The 20,195-nt window shown below is 24.8% G+C and overlaps 3 protein-coding genes across 5 annotated transcripts; 1 reads left to right on the top strand and 2 right to left on the bottom strand.

Moving 5' to 3' along the window:
- Positions 1-631: 631 nt before the first annotated feature.
- On the bottom strand, positions 632-6,791 carry LOC122510153 (centrosome-associated zinc finger protein CP190). The gene is made up of 5 exons (XM_043624596.1): positions 6,605-6,791; positions 5,842-6,178; positions 5,619-5,758; positions 5,292-5,549; positions 632-2,614 (listed from the first exon to the last, which is right to left on the bottom strand). Exons 2-5 carry the CDS (start codon positions 6,022-6,024, stop codon positions 700-702), a joined length of 2,496 nt encoding a protein of 831 aa, XP_043480531.1. The 5' UTR covers positions 6,025-6,178; positions 6,605-6,791; the 3' UTR covers positions 632-699.
- Positions 6,792-7,153: 362 nt separating this feature from the next.
- On the top strand, positions 7,154-15,787 carry LOC122510306. 3 transcript variants are annotated; one of them, XM_043624843.1, is made up of 9 exons: positions 7,154-7,285; positions 8,042-8,129; positions 9,448-9,605; positions 10,144-10,401; positions 10,499-10,554; positions 11,130-12,066; positions 12,963-13,125; positions 13,237-13,375; positions 13,777-15,787. In XM_043624843.1, exons 2-9 carry the CDS (start codon positions 8,049-8,051, stop codon positions 14,574-14,576), a joined length of 2,592 nt encoding a protein of 863 aa, XP_043480778.1. In that variant the 5' UTR covers positions 7,154-7,285; positions 8,042-8,048; the 3' UTR covers positions 14,577-15,787. The 3 variants fall into 3 exon arrangements, with proteins under 3 accessions (XP_043480778.1, XP_043480777.1, XP_043480779.1); XM_043624842.1 differs by having other exon boundaries at positions 7,159-7,285; positions 8,037-8,129; XM_043624844.1 differs by having other exon boundaries at positions 7,246-7,285; positions 8,015-8,129.
- A 1,070-nt stretch (positions 15,788-16,857) lies between these two features.
- Positions 16,858-19,316, bottom strand: LOC122510249. Its single transcript, XM_043624744.1, has 5 exons — positions 18,867-19,316; positions 18,582-18,783; positions 18,457-18,494; positions 18,241-18,317; positions 16,858-17,829 (listed from the first exon to the last, which is right to left on the bottom strand). Exons 1-5 carry the CDS (start codon positions 18,919-18,921, stop codon positions 17,656-17,658), a joined length of 546 nt encoding a protein of 181 aa, XP_043480679.1. The 5' UTR covers positions 18,922-19,316; the 3' UTR covers positions 16,858-17,655.
- Between the last annotated feature and the right edge of the window lie 879 nt (positions 19,317-20,195).

Below are 20,195 nucleotides of genomic sequence, written 5' to 3' on the forward strand. Positions count from 1 at the left end.
CTAAATGCACTTTTTAAACTATACAATTAATTTCACGATCGAAAAATTGATTTCAAATATTTTAATATTTAAAAATACAATTTAAATATTCTAATATCTAGAAATTAAATAATTGAAAGCAATTCCATAATACTGAAGATTTAAATTTTTAATTTCATAGAAGTTTTATTTAATAATTTTAGTTCTATTCTCTATTTATAATTCTACTGAAGTATAAATTAGAATAAACATAAATTTTTTGACAATCAATAAAATAAAAAAAAAAGTAATTAATTATTGAAGGATTTGTGATGAACGAAAATACGGAAAAATTATCATTTACACAATTTATTCTCGGTAATAATCACAACTTTCGAATTTTTATCTCGGAAAAAGAAAAAAAAAGTACGTTTTACTTTTTTGTAAGAAAAAAAAGAGTAAAAATTTTTTTCTGCAATTTCATGCGACTGTCAGTAAAAATTATGAATGAAAAGCAAAAGAAGTTGTTTTCTTCATGAAGAAGCAAAAGAAGAAGAAGAAGAAGAATTCTTTATGGGAAATAATTGCACCAAAAGGAAAAGTGACTGTTTTTCCAAATACGATAAAAGGAATTTAATAGATTGATAATTCCCGAATGTAAAAAAACAACGTGTAAATGATTGATAAAAATCCCTTTTCTCATTTTTTTTTTTATACATTTAGAAGAAAAAAAAGGCTATTTCATACAATTCGTTTATCAACGTTCCATTCAGAAGCAATATTTTTATCATTGTACTTTGCATTACTATCAATCTCCTCATCTAATTGTTCCTCCTCAATTATCATAATTGCTTCTTGTGAATCAATATTATCGCTATTTGGAGCATTATCCTCATTATATTCAACAATTTCTGTTTCCTCCTCAACATATTGTATTTCATCCTCCATGTGACTATCACTTTGTTCATTAAGGATATTCGAATTACCTTCAATTACTTCCTCCTCCAATTCTTCCAGTTCCTCAACAACCTCCTCGACAATTTCTTCCTGACACGGAACCATTTCCATCGAATGATACGTCGTGTAACCAAGTTTCTCATGATGGACATCATTCTCCTGAATGTAGACAATCATATCGCCATCTGTATTCTGTTGACGATTATCCTCCTCTTCTTCTTCTATTTCTTCCTCCTCCTCTTCTTCTTCTTGCTCATAAGTATCGCCATCGATCAACATCAACATCTCCTGTTCCTGAAAACTCTGCGAGTTGGCATTCGACATTTCGGGTACAATATATTCATTGCCCTCGGTTCTCACGACCAATTGCGATTGTTCCTGATCATTGACGCCTAGTGACGTGGCAATACCACTGACAACATTGCTCAGAGCTTCGGCTTCGGTCGATGGTTTCAAAGTAATCAGCGATTGGGTCGTGGTTGAATCGCGTAACTCCTTATGAGCACAATCGAGATGAACGTGTAAATTTGTCATGCGAACGAATGTTTTTCCACAATGGGGACAACGGTGTGTTTTTTCTTTGTCGTTATTTGTACCGTGTCCGGTACTGATTTCATGACTCGCGAGTTCGGCGACGTCTTTAAATGTTTGTGAGCATTGCATACAGTGAATGCTGCCTTCGTTGGTCGATGATGACGATGATTGATGGACAGATGATGATGATGATGATGATGGACGATGTTTGTGATTTATTTGATGTTTCACTAATAGTGTCTCGGAGAGTGCAACGTATGAACAACCGGGACATTTGGGAAAGCACATATTCTTCGGTGGAGGCACATTATGTTTTGTGTAGAGATGATACATTAAAATATTACGTTTCGTCGCTTTATAGCCGCAATGCTCGCAAACACGAGGATCAAATTTTTGCTCGTGCACATCTTGCATGTGCCTTCTGTACATGTAATAATTTGTATATTCCTCCTCGAGATCGCATTTACTGCATTTCCATGGACCAATTGCGGCGCCATCGGAATTCACCGATCTCGATTCGTCGGGATTTGTTATTAAATTATCCGACTTTAAAACAACGTACGAAACTTTTGTCTTTGCCGAAACACTTGGTTGCTTCGATGATTTTGATTCTTTTTGCATTATTTTCAAACGAATATTCTTGTTATTCTTCACTAAATGAGGATATTTTTTTAAAACTTCTTTTATTATTTTCGCATGATTGTCCATTGATTCCGGTGGATTTGCCGTTTTTTCGATATTCTCCTTTTCCTCAAAGTCAAAACGCACTTTTTTCGATGACGACGATGATTCGTCGTCTTGATGTTTCATTATTGACTTTGGTCCTGTCCATTCGTCGTCGGAAAAATCATTTGAATTTCGTTGTTTGTGTATCATTTCACTGACAATTGAATTCCTACGATCATCGTCTATGTCGTGTATATTTGAATTCGTGTGATTACTATTTTCGGGAGCTTGAACTATTGGTTTTGTATCGTATGTGATGTCGTCGAATGAAGAGAATACACCGAGAGCATAGTCCTCAACTTCTGGAAGATCGAATCTCGATGGACCGGATGTTGTTTCAATTGGATGACTCAATGACGTTCCGCGAAACGATCCCAAATCATAATTCGTTTGCATTAATTCTGGACTTGTGTCTAATTTTCTTTTCCAAATTGGAAGTCTAAAAATTTCATTAATTTGATTACAATTACTTTTATAATTAAAAGATATAATTAAATACTTTAAATAATTATAATTAAAATATATAATTCAGGGTTGCCACAAATCAGGGTTTCTACAAAATTTCTCCTTATAAAATTTCATGATTTTTCCATGATTTCCAAGAGATAAATAATAAAATTTCAATGATACATTAAAACAAAATTTTTGTCAGTTAAGTCAGGTAAATGTCATGAAAAAAATTTTTTATCAGGGAAATTAAGAAAATTGAGACTTTTTCGACTTTTCTTCCAAACATTGCAACAAAATACCACAATTTTTAGTAAAAAAAAGTGCAACTTATTTTGATTTTTACAATGCAAAAAATAATTATAAACAAATATTTCAAAAATTGTTTTTGAATAGTTAAAATTTTGTAAAATTTAATTGAAATTTAGGAGAAAACAATAATGTTCAAAATTTTTAATTAAAATTCATCAAAAAATTCATTCATAAATTCGAGGAATTTATTAAAAATTGTATTTAAAATATTTAAAATTCTACGATAAAAATAATTGAATTCGAGTGAGAAGTTTTAATACCTATTGTGCAAATAATTAAATTCTTGCGAAGAATTTTATAAGGATTTTTTTAATAAATGATTAAATTTGAAACATTGTATGTAAATCTTATTTTAAATAATTGAATTTCTGTGGAATTTTTGTTATTTATGAAAAAAATTAAATGTTTGCGTAGAATTTTATGAACATTTTTTTTAACTAATTGAATTCTTTTGGGTAATTTTATTAAAATAGTAGATATTGAAAATCATTGAATTACGAAAAACTTTTCAAAATAATTGAATTTTAGCGAAGAATTTTGCTATATAAAAAGATAATTGAATTCTTCACGAGATTTTCTTTAAAATTTTTGAAAATAATTGAATTCCTGCGATGAATATTATTATTCATGAAAATAATAGAATTTTGCAAAGAATTTTATTAATGTTCCTGAAAACAAATGAACTTTGAAAAGAATTTTATGGAAATTCCTGAAAATAATTGGATTTTGCAATGAATTTAATTAAAATTCCTGTAAATAATTGAATTTTGTAAAGAATTTAATTAAAATTCCTGTAAATAATTTGATTTTGTAAAGAATATTATTAAAATCCATGAAAATAATTTAATTTGGTAAAGAATTTTATTAAAATTCCTGAAAATAATTGAATTTGGCAAAGAATTTTATTAGAATTCCTGAAAATAATTCAATTTGGTAAAGAATTTTATTAATAATCCCTGAAAATAATTGAATTTGGTAAAGAATTTTATTAAAATCTCTAAAAATAATTGAATTTCGAAAATAATTTTATTAAAATTCTTGAAAATAATTGAATTTCTGAGAAGAATTTTGTTATTTATCAAGATAATTGCGTTGAAACTTTTAAAATAATTGAATTATATTAAAAAATTAATTATGGTTTTTTTAGCGAATTAAAAAAGTTTTATTATTTTAATTTGTTTTTAAAAAATCGCTTTCTATTTCCATTTTTATAGATATTTATACTGTTCTCTAAATTTGAATTATCTAAAAAATAATTAAATTTTTTTAAAGAATTTTATTTCAATTTTTTGAAAATAATCAAGGGAAGTTAGTCACCGTAATTATAATTTTATTTTTAAAAATTTCTTTGCAATATATTCAATTATTTTTATAAATAGTAAAACTCATTGCAGAATTTCAATTATTTTGAATACAATTTTAATCAAATTCCTCGAAAATTAATGAAATGTAATTATTCTTAAAAATTTTATTAAAATTCGTCGAAAGAATTCAATTATTTCTAGAAACTGTAATAAAAATTTTTCTCAAGAATTCAATTATTTCTATAAATAGCAAAATTTTTTAGATTTACTAAATTCTTTTGAATATTATTTTTAAAAAAAATTCTTTACAAGAATTTAAATATTTTCATAAATTTCCATAAAATTCTAAAAAACAATTCAATTATTTTCGAAAGTAATAAAATTTTTCGCAGAAATTCAATTATGGTTAAAAATTATTTTTAAATTCTCCTCGAAATTTCAATTATCTTTATAAATAATTAAATTGTTCTCTAGAATTCAATTCTTATCAAAACTTTTAATAAAGTTCTACACAAACATTTAATTATTTTCATAAATAATAACATTCTTTGGATGGATTCAATTACTTTTATAAATAGTAAAATTCTTTGTAGAAATTCAATTAGTATCATTACATTTTAATACAATTGAATTCATCAAATTTTCAATTACAATTATAAAGAGACAAGATTATTTTGAAAAATTGAAAAAATTCTTTGTTCAATTCAATTATTTTCCAAATTTTTAATTAAAATTATTAAAAAAACATTTTCCAAAGATTTAAAGAAACTCGTCAAAAGAATTAAATTATTCATAAAAACTTTAATGAAAAATTTGAAAGCCATTTGTAGATTTATTTATGTTCGAAATCAAATAAATTTAAATTTGAAAAGAGAAGAAAACCGAGAAAATTATGCCAAAGCCGGGAATTTTGTCAAACGAAAATAGTAGACACCCTGAATTAATATTTCATTTTTTTCCAGTACTTTTGATAAAATTTCCTGACTTTTCCCTGGTTTTCCTGACATGTAGCAATCCGGTAATTACTTTTACAATTAAAATAATTCAACTTACTTTCTTCCAGGTAAAACTTGAGTTGGTAATGAAGAGTTATTAATTTCAGACTTAGATTTTTTTACGCGTGGACTTTCTTTATAAGATCCACTAACTGGACTTGTACTTTCATTTGTTTGTACATTTGTTTGTGAATTGCTCGAATATGATTGTGCGTCAAGTAATTTCGTCAGAACTGTCATTTTCATTTTCTGGGCAGTGCGATATAGTGCATTTTGTTCTGAAGTCCAGTACTCCAATTGTCCAGTATACATAAAACTGAGAAAACATTTTTTATTAATTATTATTTATCTATTTATTGCCCTCAGTAAATATTCAAATATTTACCTTATAATTGATTTTACGCATTCGTATGGCATGTCTGGCGGCATTATAAGAACGCCATCATACGATGGATTATTTTGTATTTGTTGCTGTTCAAGTAGTGTAAAGTAGTCTGTACATGTTGTGATTACAAGTCGATGAGCCTGTGAATATTTAAAATATGATAAAAATTGTAAATACTTGAAACTATTTACAATGAAGAGGAAAAGAAGCCAAATATATTTACTTGTACTGTGATATCACTGGTGGGAAATTTAATAGTAAGATCAAGTAATTGTTCCTCGAAATATAATTGTTGAAGTCTCTGAAGAAAAAATGTTCCCCAATTGTCAACTTTAACTTGCTTCAATCCTGGTTGGGGAATTTCTTTAATGAGATGACTTTCTGATTGCATTTTGAATAACTTCATGTACGCTTTTATTATTTCAAACAATTAAGCAACTTCAATTTTTTTTTCTCTTCTTTTGTCCTAAACTAGAACATTATGTACGAGAGTGTCATTTTCTCATAAATAAAACCAAAACTGGTTTGAAATCTCGTCAAACTTAATTTTCTTGGTATTTCTGAAAAAATATCAAATATTTTTAATTATTTGTTATAAAAAGAAGAAATTCAAGATTTAAACTTCCTGTTCGATTGGAAAGAATTATCGATTACATAAAAGTGAAAAATCAACTAATTTTCAAGAAAAGGTTGTTTAAAAAAAGAATTGTATTTTATTTTAAAAAAACTATAAATTATACGAATTATACTTTCTATTTCTAGACGCCCCAATAACCAAATTAGAAAAAATAACTTTCATTAGAAGTTTAGAATCTTTTTTCAATCATTATTAGAATAAAGTAATAAAATTACAAATTTTTAATGAAAATTAAGTAGGTATTATCAATTTTAAAAATTGTAGCATAAATAGTGAATTTCTTTAAAAAATATCGTTAAATATCGTTAAATAAGTCCAAGCGGGTATTCAATTTTATGTATATACTTACCATACATTTAATTTATACAGTGAAAAAACACATTCTTCCATTTTGGTAAAATTTCTTTTTCAAAAATATTCACTAATTTTTCACACATACAAATGATTGACGCTAATAATTAAACTTTATTAATTAATTAATTAAAGTCTTACATACACAACTAACCTCACTGTAAATCAACATAGACATAACAACAAATAAGATGTGACATTGCAATTTGTGAGTAATAGTTCGTTAACTTAACTGTAGGTGTAACTTGTCTATTGTGAACTGAACCTTAGGATAAAGGTGCTTAGGTCGAGTTCACAATTTGCAAAAGAAAACGAGACGCATGCTTTTCCCTAAAAAGAAAAGGACAAATAATCGAATGAACAAAACGTCAAATGGTTAAAAATTTGAAAAATTTAATTTAATTTTTAATTAATTTTAAATTAAATTAATTTAAAATTTATTTAAATTAATTTCGAATCTCTTTTAGCAAACGTTAGGGTGAATTTTCATGAGACAATTTAATCCTCAAGGCGAACACTTAAAACGAGTACATGACCTTCTATCGAAATTGCGTTCATTCCTTCGAGCCTTGTTGATAATAAAAGCGAGAAAATGGCGACAATGCTAAACAATTTAATTTTCTTCGATTTCATATAATATCCTATTATCGTTGTACAATAAATCTATTGTGTACAATAGGTAAGAATATTTTTCTAAAATTTCCATTAGTCGTTGTATTAAATTACTTTTGTATTAAGTGATAATATTTGCAATTTAGCGTTGCCTTTCTAATTTCATGAGTTACGCACGTTTTCTAATAAATAAAAAATCTAGAAATTTTTTTACAACTCTTGTCAACAGTAGAAATTTTAATTTGGCGAATTATTTAATTTTTTTTCATTGAAATTTAGTAGTTGTTTTCAATCATAACCGTTTTTTGTAAAATTGAATTGAATTTTACCCTTTGTTGATATTTATCTTATTGTTGTGTATACTTTCATCTTTACCCTCAATACATATGCTTGCACTTTATATTAATCTTTTTTTTCGCAAAATTGTTATCGTTCATGTAATATTTTTATGATTGCGTAAAAAAAGTAATGTGCTGTTGCCAAGTGGCTCCTTCTTATGTTTACAAAAGACTTGTTTTTAGAATTGACGTTGTCATCACTTTCAAGAATTTGCGAATATCAACTTATAATTGTAACGATCGACAGTATTAATTATATTATAATATTCACCTGTCCTCTTATCGAAAATTAAGAAAATTTTGACTAATTAACTAAAAAAGATAAAAATTTGTTTTTGAGGTTTAATTGAGAAAAAAATAATCATCCAACGTTGTTGACAATCACACTAAGTTTCCTATTTTATTTTTTTCTTTTATTAACAAATTGAAATAACAAAAGTATTTTGTCCAAAATCTAGATTTGGTTTTTCTTTTTGTAAGATCAGAATAAATATGTCTTCATTGGAAGAAGTGACTAATCAGCTAATGAAACCCGTGAAAGAACTCGCAGACTGGGAGTACCCATTGTCTGAGGTAATTAATTTTTTTGTAAATTAATTCAAAATTATATGTAAATTGTAATAAATTATAATTCAATTATTATTATTATTATTATTAATATTAATTTCATTAACTAGCAAAAACTAGCAACTAATTAATTCAGTTTTAAAAGAGTTGCGTTTACAATTTTCATAAATAATTGAACTCCAAAAGGTTTTGATTTAAAATTTTATAAAATTTAAATTTTTGAAAAATTTTAATAATTTAAAATCTTCTAAAATTAGTTAAATTTGTCAATATAGGTATATTAAATTAATTATTAAAAATAATGGATTTATAAAAGAATTTTAGTTAAAAACACTCAAAAAAATTGAATTTTGAAGATGTTGCAAATGATTGCAGAAATTCAATTATTTTAAAAAGTAGGTAATAAAATTCTAATCACAAAATTCAATTACGTTTAAAATTTACAAAAAAATCTCAACAAAATTCCAATTATTATCTTTATAAATAAAAAAATTCTTCAAAATTCAATTATTTTCAAAAGTTTTAATAAAATTCTTGTCTATGATTTTCAATTTTAATACAATCTACTATTTTAATAAAATTACCAAGAAAAATTCATTTAATTAAAATCAATTTTAATAAAATTGTACGCAAATAATTTAATTATTTTCATAAATATAATAAAACTCATCGCAGAATGTCAATTATTTTTAATACAATTTTAATCTAATTTCTCAAAAAATGAAATTATTCTTAAAAATTTTATTGAAATTCGTCAAAAGAATTTTAATGACCTGTCTTTAAAAATTTGTTGATAAAATTATTTAAATGAGAGTTCAATTTTAAAAATTCAATTTTTTATTATAAAAAATGAAGAAAGCGATAAATCCGAGTTATTTTTTTAATAAAACAATTTATTTAAAAATGATGTTATTTATGTTTTTGAATAATTTCGCAATTAAAGAAATTTGTAAATAAATGTAACAGAACATTTTTTTGGAGTAGAATTATTCCTTTATTTTTAAAAAACTTTGAATTTTATTAAAACAATTGTAATTAAGAAATAGAAATGATGTAAATTATTTCCTTATGAAAATTGAAAATTTTCTACAAAAATATTAAGAAACGGAAATATGTAATGTTTTTTTTCCCAAAATAAAAGAATATGAAGATTAATAAAGTTAATTAATAATTGATTATTAATTACTTTTTAACACTAAAAGCAACCAAATTTTGAAATTTGTGTTTTTTTTGGTAAATTTTGCCAATTACTAATGTAATTCAATTATTTTTGATTTATCATTCACTGAATAATTAAAATAATAAATAATTACAATCGTTTTAGATATTGGGAAAGTATTATGCCCTATTGGAGAATCCTGGAGAGATTAATTACGGAGAAGCCGCGTATGTTGTGCAGAATTCCACGGAAGTATTTACGAAAAGAGTTGATTGTTTAGGAAAAGAAGTTTGTGTTCTCAGTGAAAATTTCCTACAACATGAGTAAGATATTTAATGATTTTATTTGTTAATTTACTGCTTTTCTTTTATTTATCTTTTTTTTTATTTTATCTTTTATTTATTAATTTTTACTGTTTTTATTTAATTGAGTCATCACATATTATCCATTAATTTATTTTTCTTCTATTTTAGATTTCCCCACCTATTTCGAAGATTCCTCGTCTTTTTTGCAACTTTTTTCTTATTTGGCAAACAAATTAATTTGAATTGAAAACAATTCAAAGCAAAATTTCATAAATTCCTATTATAAATGAGAATGTGAAATATTTCTATAGTAATTTTTCTGATATGTATTATTAAAAATTCTTAAATTTTCTATATCGACATATTAATAATTTATATTTTTTTTTTTTACTAATTTTGGAAAAATTACAAATATATTCAATTCTCATTTTGTGATTATTTCCAATTAATTTTATTTGGCAGAAATTTTTTTACCTATTTTAATACGGGAAAATAGGTAATGTGATGACAAATTGGTAAATTAATATGTATGTTAATAATTAATTTCCATTAATAGAGCTGAAGAAGAAAAATCCAAGTTGAAAAGCAAAGAAAGAAGAAGTAGAAAAACTGCTATTAATTTCGACAACTTTGAACTTATTGATTTTCATAAGGAAATTGGAAAGAATATTAATTTAAAGCCTTCCTCACAGAAACCAGTGAAATTGTTGAATCGAAGATTTCCACAGTTGGAAATAGCGACGACACAACTTCAAAATCCTGTTGATATTTACGATGTTCATGGAGAAATTATAGGGAAAAAATACGACTTCCGGTGAATACATTGTTTACATATTTTTTCTTTTCTTTTTTTTTGAAAGAGTAAAGATTTAGAGTTTAAAAACAATTTTTAATTTTAATTTAATTTTTAGATGTAATCAACAATTAACTATAAATGGAATGTTAGTGGATGAATGCACACCTAGTGGTGAGTATTCAAATTCCCGAACAGAAAAATAAAAATTAATTATAAATTCTATTTTCAGGGTTGTCACAAGTCAGGGAATTCAGGGAAAAGTGTCAGGAAAAATAAAATTGGTCAGGGAATGAGGGAAGAGTTAGGAAATTGTATTAAAAGTACTGGAAAAAATTTAATCTATAGAATTTATAAGAAAATTCTGAATTTTTTAGCCTTTTTTGTTTGCCTTATAAACTATGAATTTAATACGAATTCTAATACAAAACCTTCAATTTTTTCTATTTCTGATAATAATTTCTTTTTAAATAGCTTTATTCTTGAGTTAAATATTTATTTAAAAAAGAAGTTTTTGATGTTTTCGAATAATTTTACAAGAAATTCGTAAATAAATGTAATAGAACATTTTTTTGACTCTATAATAATTTCTAGAGTGAATCAGAATATTCTTTTGGGTCAGGGAAATAGTCAAAATTTTGTCTGGAAAACAGGGAAAAAGAAAATTAAATTTTTGTGGCAAACCTGATTTTATTTCAATAAATGAAGAATTTTGAGAAATTTTACAATTTTATTTATTTTATTTACAGATTTTGATACGGAGATTGTACGTATTTCTGATTTGGCTCGTAGTACGCCGACGCTTCAAATTGAAGTTTCAGATTTGAGTTTACCTGATATAACAACCCAAGTGAATGAAAGTACCCAAGAAGACACTGGCTACTTTTCACTAATTAACAGTACAAGCAATGATCAAAGTGATATTCAAAATTCTCTTCTTGACAATCATGAAACTTCCGTAATTGAGAGAAACACAACGCTCGAATCAATTCAAGAAATATCAGAAAATATTCAAGAGAATCAAACAGAAATAGCAGCAGACGAACAGAATAAATCCCATGAATTGTCCGCAACATTTTCCGAAACCATCGAGGAGACTCGAAATGAAGAAACTGCAAATGAATGTTCCACTAATCTTCAAGGGAGTAATGAAACTGCTGTAAATGAATCTGCTGTTCAAGAGGAATCAACAATTCAGAATGAATCAACAATTCAGCAGGAATCAAGCGAAGAAGTTTCTTCAACTATTCAGGAGAATGAAACTGTAACAGAAATTGAACAAGAAAAATCACAGGAAACTAGTGAAACACTGTCAGAAACTTTGAACACTACCCGAAATGAAGAAAGTACAATTGAACTAAGCGAAAAATTAAAAACGAACAAGGATATTTTAGAAACTGTTCAAGAGAATACAGAGACAAATATGGAAGTGGATCGCACTGAAGATTTGTCTGATGAACCATCTCATTTTGATGATGCCGAAATGGATCGCGATGATGATGAAGACGATGTTAATGAAGAAGTGGGAAATTCCGAAAAATTGGAGAACGGTAAAACTCGGACTGAATGTTCAAATGAAAAATCAAAATTAACCGAAGAAAATCAAAAAGAGTTAATTGAAAGTAATGAAACTGATTCTGGTTATCGTTCGGGTGAATCAGAAGATTTCGAGATTCCACGCAGAAGGTATTTTAATAATTTAATAAAAAATGAATTCACTCACTATCGAATCTTACAAACGCTATTTTCTTATGACTACTCGGAAAATCTTTGCAGACTTCGCACTCGATAAGTATTTTAAAAAAGTAGCAAAAAGTAGTTTTCAAACTAAAAAAGTAGTTATTAAAAAAATTAAACTTGACGACCAAAAAAAAACTCGATTTAGAAACTTTACAAAACTGACAAAAATTACATTTTATATTTTATTTTCCTGATTTTTTTTCTAATTTTCATCAAAAATGCTAATAAATTGAATTTCTGCAACGAATTTTATTATATTCATGAAATAATTTAAATATTTATAAAAATAATTTAATTCTTGCGAAGAATTTATTTATAAAAAAATTGGGAATAATTGATTTCTTTCAACTAATTTTATGCAAATTCTAATTTAAATAATTGAATTCCTGAGAAATTTTTATTATTCATGAAAAGAATTAAATTCTTGCGAAGATTTTTACAAAAAATTTGTTAAATAATTGAATTCTGTTTGGAAATTCTATGAAAATAGTAGATATTGAAAATCATTGAATTACGAAAAGTTTTTAAAAATAATTAAATTTTACAAAGTAAAATTATATTCAAAATAATTGAAATCCTGCGATGATTTCTAGTATTTATGAAAATAATTGAATAGTTGCAAAGTATTTTATTAAAATTTTCAAAAATAATTGAATTCCTGAGAAGAATTTTATTATTTATGAAAATAATTGAATTATTGCGAAAAATTTTATTAAAAAGTTTAAAAAGAATTGAATTTCTGTGAAAAATTTTGTTATAAAATCAACTCGAACGTTAAAGATTTTTTTAATAAATTTTTTCTTTTTCTTTTATAAATATTACAGAAATTTTATAATTTTCAGGAGTAAACGAACTGAGAATATGGTTTGTGTCGCTAAGGATTTAAATGAAAATGTCTGGAAGCCAATACCTTTCGATCAAGGTATTCCACAGAAATTACCAAAGTCCAGAACAAAATTCAAACTTCCCTGTCATATATCTCTGTTAAAATCGAAACCAAATTCGGTGAGTTTACAAATAAATAATTTTGAAAAGTATTTTAAATAATTCAATATTTTTGACTGTAGATGCAATTTTTTAATTCAATTTAAAATAATGAGAAATTTTTTACTGCAGCGTAAGCGAAAGCTTCCAACCGAGGAAAAGAAGAGGAAACGGAATTTATTGGGATTTTTGACAAACGAATCTCCCGAATCGCCGTTAAAAAAATTGAATATGTATTCACCATCGAGACCATTTATGCCTCTAAAGACAGGTAAGGGGATCACTAATTTTTTATTTAATTTACATTTTAGAAATCAGGGCAAAAGTCAAAAATTCTGTTTGAAAATCAGGGAAAAGTCAGAGGAATGCAAAATAATTTTTTGTGGTAACTCTGTTAATATTTTGAAATTCTTTGAAATAATGAAATTTTTAATTAGAAAATACATTTTAAATTTCATATCCAAACAAAATTAAAATTTAATTTATCTTTTGTTTGGATACGAAATTAAATTTAATTATTATAAATTATAAATTAATTATAAGATACTTAAAATTTATTTTATCTTCTGTTTGGATATGAAATTTAGAGTTGAAAAAGTTACAAGATCTGTAAAAATAAAGTTTAGAAATTAATTTGAAAGAAATCAATAATTATTTTAATTTTAATTACAGAGGAATTGAGTGATTTTCAAAAATCATTCGAAGACTGTTTCAAGAGTAGACAATGTTACGATGTCTTTCATTACGAGGCGGCAACAACAATTACAATGGATCTTCTCGGTTTTTTTCCAACATTCACAAAAAAAGATCCCCTCTTACATACAACGGGCTTCAAAACACTTGCACCAACACCCGAGCATATCTCAACAAGTGGCAGTGATGCTGGTTTCTCACCACGTCCATCATCGCCGGAAATTGTTATTTTCGACACAACAAATACACCACCCGATTCGCCACGCGTCTCAGAAACATACGAGGCCGAAACATTTGAGACTGAAAATTTTGACCTCGATGAAGAATCGCCTCTCCATTCAACATTGAATTATCAAAAAATCATTGAATCGCGAATGAAGGAAATACATCAAGAATTCGACGTGAGAACTGATTTAGAGCAGAATGTTGCTCGATGGCATGAAATGATTAGGCCAAAACTCGAGGAAATTGAGAGAAGACCACAATTTAATATTCACGAATACAGTGATTTAATTATCAAAAAATTGGAGGAAACAATGGAACGTGAAATTCCTTTTGAACAATTGATTGTTGATCAATCGCCCGGTGAAGCTGCACGTTATTTTTCAGCTGCATTACAATTAGCAAATACTTATAATGTCGATATTAAGACAAGTGAGAAAAACACCGATATTCAATTAACACTTCTTAATAATGATTTAACTCGACATGAAATCTCTTGTGAAACACCCGAAGTATCGAGATCGAAAAAGAAAAAATCTTCTAAACATTTAGCATGAGAAATATTTAATTTCAACGTGCTTTAAAAAAAAAGAAAATAGTGATACCGATATCATGTACAGTTTATAATACTTGATATATAAAAAATTATTTATCTCGCGGTTGTGTCATACTATTTATGACAAAAAAAAACAAATCTTTAAAAACGAAAATATTGTGATTCATGGTGAATTTTTCTCCCGGTAATTAACACAAATTTAAAAATGCACGTCTTTAGACAAAAAAAAAGTTAAGTACTTTATAAGTACAAAATTATATTTAATATATACACGTTAGGCATTTCTTTTCGTCTTTATATTTATTTTTTAATTCATGTGTTAGAAATTAGAATGCACTTTTTCATTAATTATTATAAATTAATTTTTTTATCACTATTGTCCAAAGTTTATTATTCGATATGAAAAATAGAATTTTTAATGTTTCAACATTTTCGTCAACTATTCTAATTTATTAAAAAAGATAAATATTTAATTTAATACAAATTAAAAAAAAAGTTATGTAACAAAAATACGTAAATTACCAAAGAAAATAAAGATGTTGAACATTAAAATACTAGAATATTTTTTAATTCTATTTCGATTTTTTTAAAATTTTTAAGTAATTGACTATAATTTAATAATTGTAGAAAATTTTACCTAATTGTATCGAATAATAATACTTTATTAATTCCAATAGAAGTGATAAATAATTATATAATTTTACTTCTTAATAATCATATAATTTTTCATATATTATTGTAAAAGGTGAAAAATAATTTAATGTCAATTTTATGCATGAAACACAGGAGTTATAGACCGAAAAATTGTATTTGCACAAGTTAATTAGTTTTAAATAGATTATTTAAAATGTAGATAAAAAACAAATTACCAGAAAATTCGTGATATACATAATTTTTATTTTCTATATAAAATTGTACTCCATTTTGTACAGAAATAACTTATATATTTTTGAATACCTGTAAAACTTTCAGAAGACAAAAAAAATTATTTAATGAAAAAATTAAAGTTAAGAAAACAAAAATATTTAACCAAAAAAAAGAGAAAATTCGTTGTATATTTAATTGATTTCACGAACAAATTACAATTATATGTCTTTTATTACTTTTTAAGAGTGGACAAATTGTATTCTGCGTAATGAAATATGTTTTGAAAATTATTTATTTTCAATGATATATTTCCCGTACTTATTGTAAAAAAAAATTACTTCTATTTCTTTTGTGAAAAAAATGTGAATTTGAAAAAAAAATATCTTTAAAAAAGACAAATTAAAAATAATTTCTGAAAAATCAATAAATTTCTTTTTTTGTGGTCTATTTTGGAAATAATTTACAAATGTTTTAGTGGAATTAAGTTTTTATTTGAATGTATTTTACAAGTTTGGTTTAACTTTGGCTTGCGTAATTCATTGTTAAAACATAAAGAGAACAAAATCAATTTTTTAGAATTTGGCTTTTAATTAGTTTATTCATTTGCCTAGAAATTAAAGCAGGGTTTCTACAAGTCATGGAAAATCTGGAAATTTATCAATTTCCCTGACAATTTACTGACATTAAAATTACTTTCCCTAACGAAATTCTTTTTACAGAGGAAAATATTAATTTTTACGGAAAATGAGTAAAATTTGTAAATTTAAATAATTTCTAAAAATTACAATTATAATTCTTCCTGAATTTAATTATTTTCTACAATTTTCAACTGAACTTCATCTCTGAATCAATTAATTTAAATAATTTTCCAAAAGTTCTTCTAGAATTCAATTATTTAAATACAAAGACTAAATTTTTTATAATAAATTGTGACTCTCCATAGTTTTTTTTTAAGTTATTAAGGTATAATATTTTCAAAAAATTTTAATAAAGAAATTCTTACAATTAATTTTTTAAAAATATTTTGAAATAATTTTTGAACGATAATAGTTTTTCAATTTTGAAAAATTTCCAAACAATTAAAATCTTTTAAAAATAATTGAATTTTCATTTTTTAGTTTGCCTAAAAAGATTTTTCATTAAAATTTTTGAAAATTCAATTATTTACAAAATTTGCAATTAAAATTCTTCAAAAGTTGATTTTTAAAAATTGTAACAAAATACTTGAAGTAAATGAATTTTTTTCAATTAAATTTTACAAAATTTTAACTATTGAAAAACAATTTTTGAAGGATTTGTTTATAGTTATTTTTCGCTTTATAAAAATCAAAATAAGTTGCACTTTTTTACTAAAAATTGAGGTATTTTGTTGCAATGTGGGGAAGAAAAGTCACAATTTTTGAAAATAAGTCGAAAAAGCCTCAATTTTCTTAATTTCCCTGACAAAATTTTTTTTTCATGACATTTATCTGACTTAACTGACAAAAATTTTGTTTTAATGTGTCATGGAAATTTTATCATTTATCATCTGGAAATCATGGACTTTTATAAGAAGAAATTTGTAGAAACCCTGTAAAGACAATGGCTTTTTGAGTAAAATTTAAAATTTGTTTCAATTGTTAATAAAAAGTATTACAAATTTAACTTTTAAAATTTAAATACACTTTTCTTTTTAATCAAACTTTTCTAAATAATAAATATTTGATAATTTTTAAATATTTAACGATTCCTGTAAATTTACCTGATTATTACGAATACAATAATTTACGTAATAACAATAACATTTTGAATACATAAAACAGATCTAAATTTTTCTTTTCTCGAAATAATTGTCACTGTCATTCATACTTGCTTGGGAGATTCAATACAATATAATTGCATTTAGTGTTGTTTATATAAAAAGTGGAAAAAGTCTTTTCGAAACTTGATATATAGACTATACTGCATTGAATTAAATTTTAAATATCGAGTGTTTTTAACACTTTAAAATTATTTTATTTTGTTGTTGTTGTTGAGGCAGTGCCTAAGCGATAAAATATGTAAGATAATTAAATAAATTATATTACCTATAATACTGCCTTAAAATTTTTCTTCTAAATTTTATATTGTTTTCTTTTTCATTTTTTTTCTCTCTTGCCGATTATAGTATTGCACAAGTTTTATTATATAATCAGATCTCAGAAGTTAAAAAAAATTCGCCATTTTTTTAAGTTCTATGATGCAACGGAATGAACAGTACCAATTTGATATTTCCAATCGGCTGGCACTAATTCGTCTAATCTTCGATCTAAAAATCCTACACACGTTGCTAATTGAGAAGCAGCTTCCTCAACTGCTTGAATATGAGCTGAAGCAACTTCCGGTAATGCGCACTCAGCAGCCATTACCTGAAAAATATTTCAATTTTTTTTTCTTTTCATTTATTCTCTTAAAAATTAGAATTCATTTTGAATTATTATATTTTAATTATTTAAATTCAAATTAGTTACTTTTAAGTTCATCAAAATTTTAATTTATCTAAATTTCAACTGATTTTAATTTTAATGGAAATTAAATCTACTAAACTAAAAATTTATCGTTTTTATTTGTTAGAAAATTAATCGATTCGAAGGTAAAATTATCCAAATTCTAAACTCTTTGAACTTTAATTATATTTTAATTATTTAAATCCAAATTAGTTACTTTGAATATTAATTTTTTCTCGCATCGTTTTGTATTACCTGTATTCGGAAAATAATTTTCATTCTCTATGAAGAGTAATCATCTAAATGTCAAATGAATAAATTTTCTTTTCTTACCCTTTTTTCTAAATTTGCCAATTTTGATTTCAAGGCATCAATATATCCTGGTGGAATAGTTCGCTTTTCCACTGGACCTGTTGAGAAAATAGAAACTATAGATGATGATAATAACGAAAAATTTGTATCTGCATTACGTTAGTCTTTGTTTTAAATACTTGGATAAATAGAACTGAAAATAAAAAAAAATGAGAAAAATAAGAGTTGGATACTTACAAAATTGGTGAACACGAACAATGTCAATAATAAAAGGCCTGGAAGAATAAAAAAAAATCATTTTCGAATTTTCTAAACAAAGAACAAGTGATTAAAAACATAATGAACATAATGAAAATACAAACTTGTCTTTTGATGATCCACTAAGTAAACTGGAAAGTGGAATAAGATTATTGTCGTGACGTCTAATTTTTAAAACCCTAGTTGAATCCTCCTCGACACCAATCCAGGAATAAATTGACGATTTCAATTCATCTAATGTTGACCCAGAAGGCAATGTAACACGACGTAAAGTAGATTCTAAATCTGTCACATCTTCCTCAGATTCTGAACATAAATTAATGTGCCTTGAATTTGTAATTTGTAATTTTCAATTTAAATTGTAATGTTTTCTTTGTCAGTAAACTTACCAAGTTGATCGTATCTACGAATTAAAACCCATAAATTAATTTCACTAATTCCCATGTTGACGATAAGAATTGTACAATTGTCCACGTATCGTATGTATATTAATTAGATTTATCAAGTTACAAGAAATGTAACAAAATCATCCAAAATGTTGAAATATTAATTAATACTTTTTATCGCATGAGTAAATATGTCAAAACACTGAATTTATAATTAGTGTCTTATAAATACGTAAGTATACATGTGTGTTTATTTTGGATATTATTAAACTTTACGAGTCTCGTATATATGTTTTAGAATATTTTTATTAACTTTCTTCACTTTCTTGAAAAACACCGTTTCACAGAAAAAAAATAAGAAAAATGTTCCAATTTGGAACTACTAATTAAAGGGATAACGGGGACAAGACAACAATTTGATAACAATAGATCCAATAGATATTTAACAATAAACTTTTAAGATAAAAGCTTCTGCTAGTTTTTGCGACTGCGCATTCGCCTTTACTCAGATAATAGCGCTAAAATTCAAATTTACAGTAACAATAATTGTTATAATATAAAATACTGATTTAATATAAATAATGAAAAAATTTGTCAATAATTAAATGTCTTTGGGAAATTTTATTAAATTTTTTTTGAAAATAATTGAATTCTTGCGAACGATTTATTACAATTTTTTAAAATAATGGAATTTCCAAGAAGAAATAATGTATTACTTTTAAAAAATAATTGAATTATTGAGATGAATATTGTTATTTATGAAAATAATTAAATTTTGAAAAGAATTTTATTAAAATACCTCAAAATAATTGAATTTTCGGAAATAATTTTATTATTTATCTTTAATAATTGAATTCTTTCGAAAAATTATTTGTGTAAATAATTATAGATTCTTAGAAATAATTTTTTTAAAATTAAAAAATTATAATTGAATTTTCTTCAAGAAAGTTTTTGAATAATTTTGAAAAAAATTAAATTCTTTCGAGGAAAATTTGTAAGAATTAAATTGAAAATAATTGAATTCCTCAGAAGAATTTTTTTCATTCAAAAAATTCTATTTAAAATAATTGAATTTTTCCGAAGAATTTTTAATACAATAATTTTCGAAAATAATTGAATTTTTTTTAAGAATTTTATTAAAAAATTTTTGCGAAAAATTTTATTGAAATTATATTTAAAAAATAATTTATAATTTCTTCGAAGAATTTTATTGAAACTTTAAAAAGTAATTAAAATTCTGCGAAGAATTCAATTCTTTATAAAAATAATTGAATTCTTGCCAAGATTTTTAATTATTTATGAAAATAATTGAATTTTTGAGAAAAATTGTAT

This window comes from Leptopilina heterotoma, unplaced genomic scaffold, assembly GCF_015476425.1.
Source record: "Leptopilina heterotoma isolate Lh14 unplaced genomic scaffold, ASM1547642v1 Lhet_68, whole genome shotgun sequence".
Classification (NCBI taxonomy): Eukaryota; Metazoa; Arthropoda; class Insecta; order Hymenoptera; family Figitidae; genus Leptopilina; species Leptopilina heterotoma.

Coding starts and splice junctions, on each gene's coding strand:
- LOC122510153 (XM_043624596.1), bottom strand. CDS start 6,024: ATGAAGTTATTCAAAATGCAATCAGAAAGTCATCTCATTAAAGAAATT. Junction 5,550..5,618: donor TGCGTAAAATCAATTATAAG/GTAAATATTTGA, acceptor ATGTTTTCTCAG/TTTTATGTATACTGGACAAT. Junction 2,615..5,291: donor CAAGTTTTACCTGGAAGAAA/GTAAGTTGAATT, acceptor TGAAATTTTTAG/ACTTCCAATTTGGAAAAGAA.
- LOC122510306 (XM_043624843.1), top strand. CDS start 8,049: ATGTCTTCATTGGAAGAAGTGACTAATCAGCTAATGAAACCCGTGAAA. Junction 10,555..11,129: donor GGATGAATGCACACCTAGTG/GTGAGTATTCAA, acceptor TTTTATTTACAG/ATTTTGATACGGAGATTGTA. Junction 13,376..13,776: donor ATTTATGCCTCTAAAGACAG/GTAAGGGGATCA, acceptor TTTTAATTACAG/AGGAATTGAGTGATTTTCAA.
- LOC122510249 (XM_043624744.1), bottom strand. CDS start 18,921: ATGGGAATTAGTGAAATTAATTTATGGGTTTTAATTCGTAGATACGAT. Junction 18,784..18,866: donor TCGTAGATACGATCAACTTG/GTAAGTTTACTG, acceptor ATTTATGTTCAG/AATCTGAGGAAGATGTGACA. Junction 18,318..18,456: donor TGTTCGTGTTCACCAATTTT/GTAAGTATCCAA, acceptor TTTTCTCAACAG/GTCCAGTGGAAAAGCGAACT.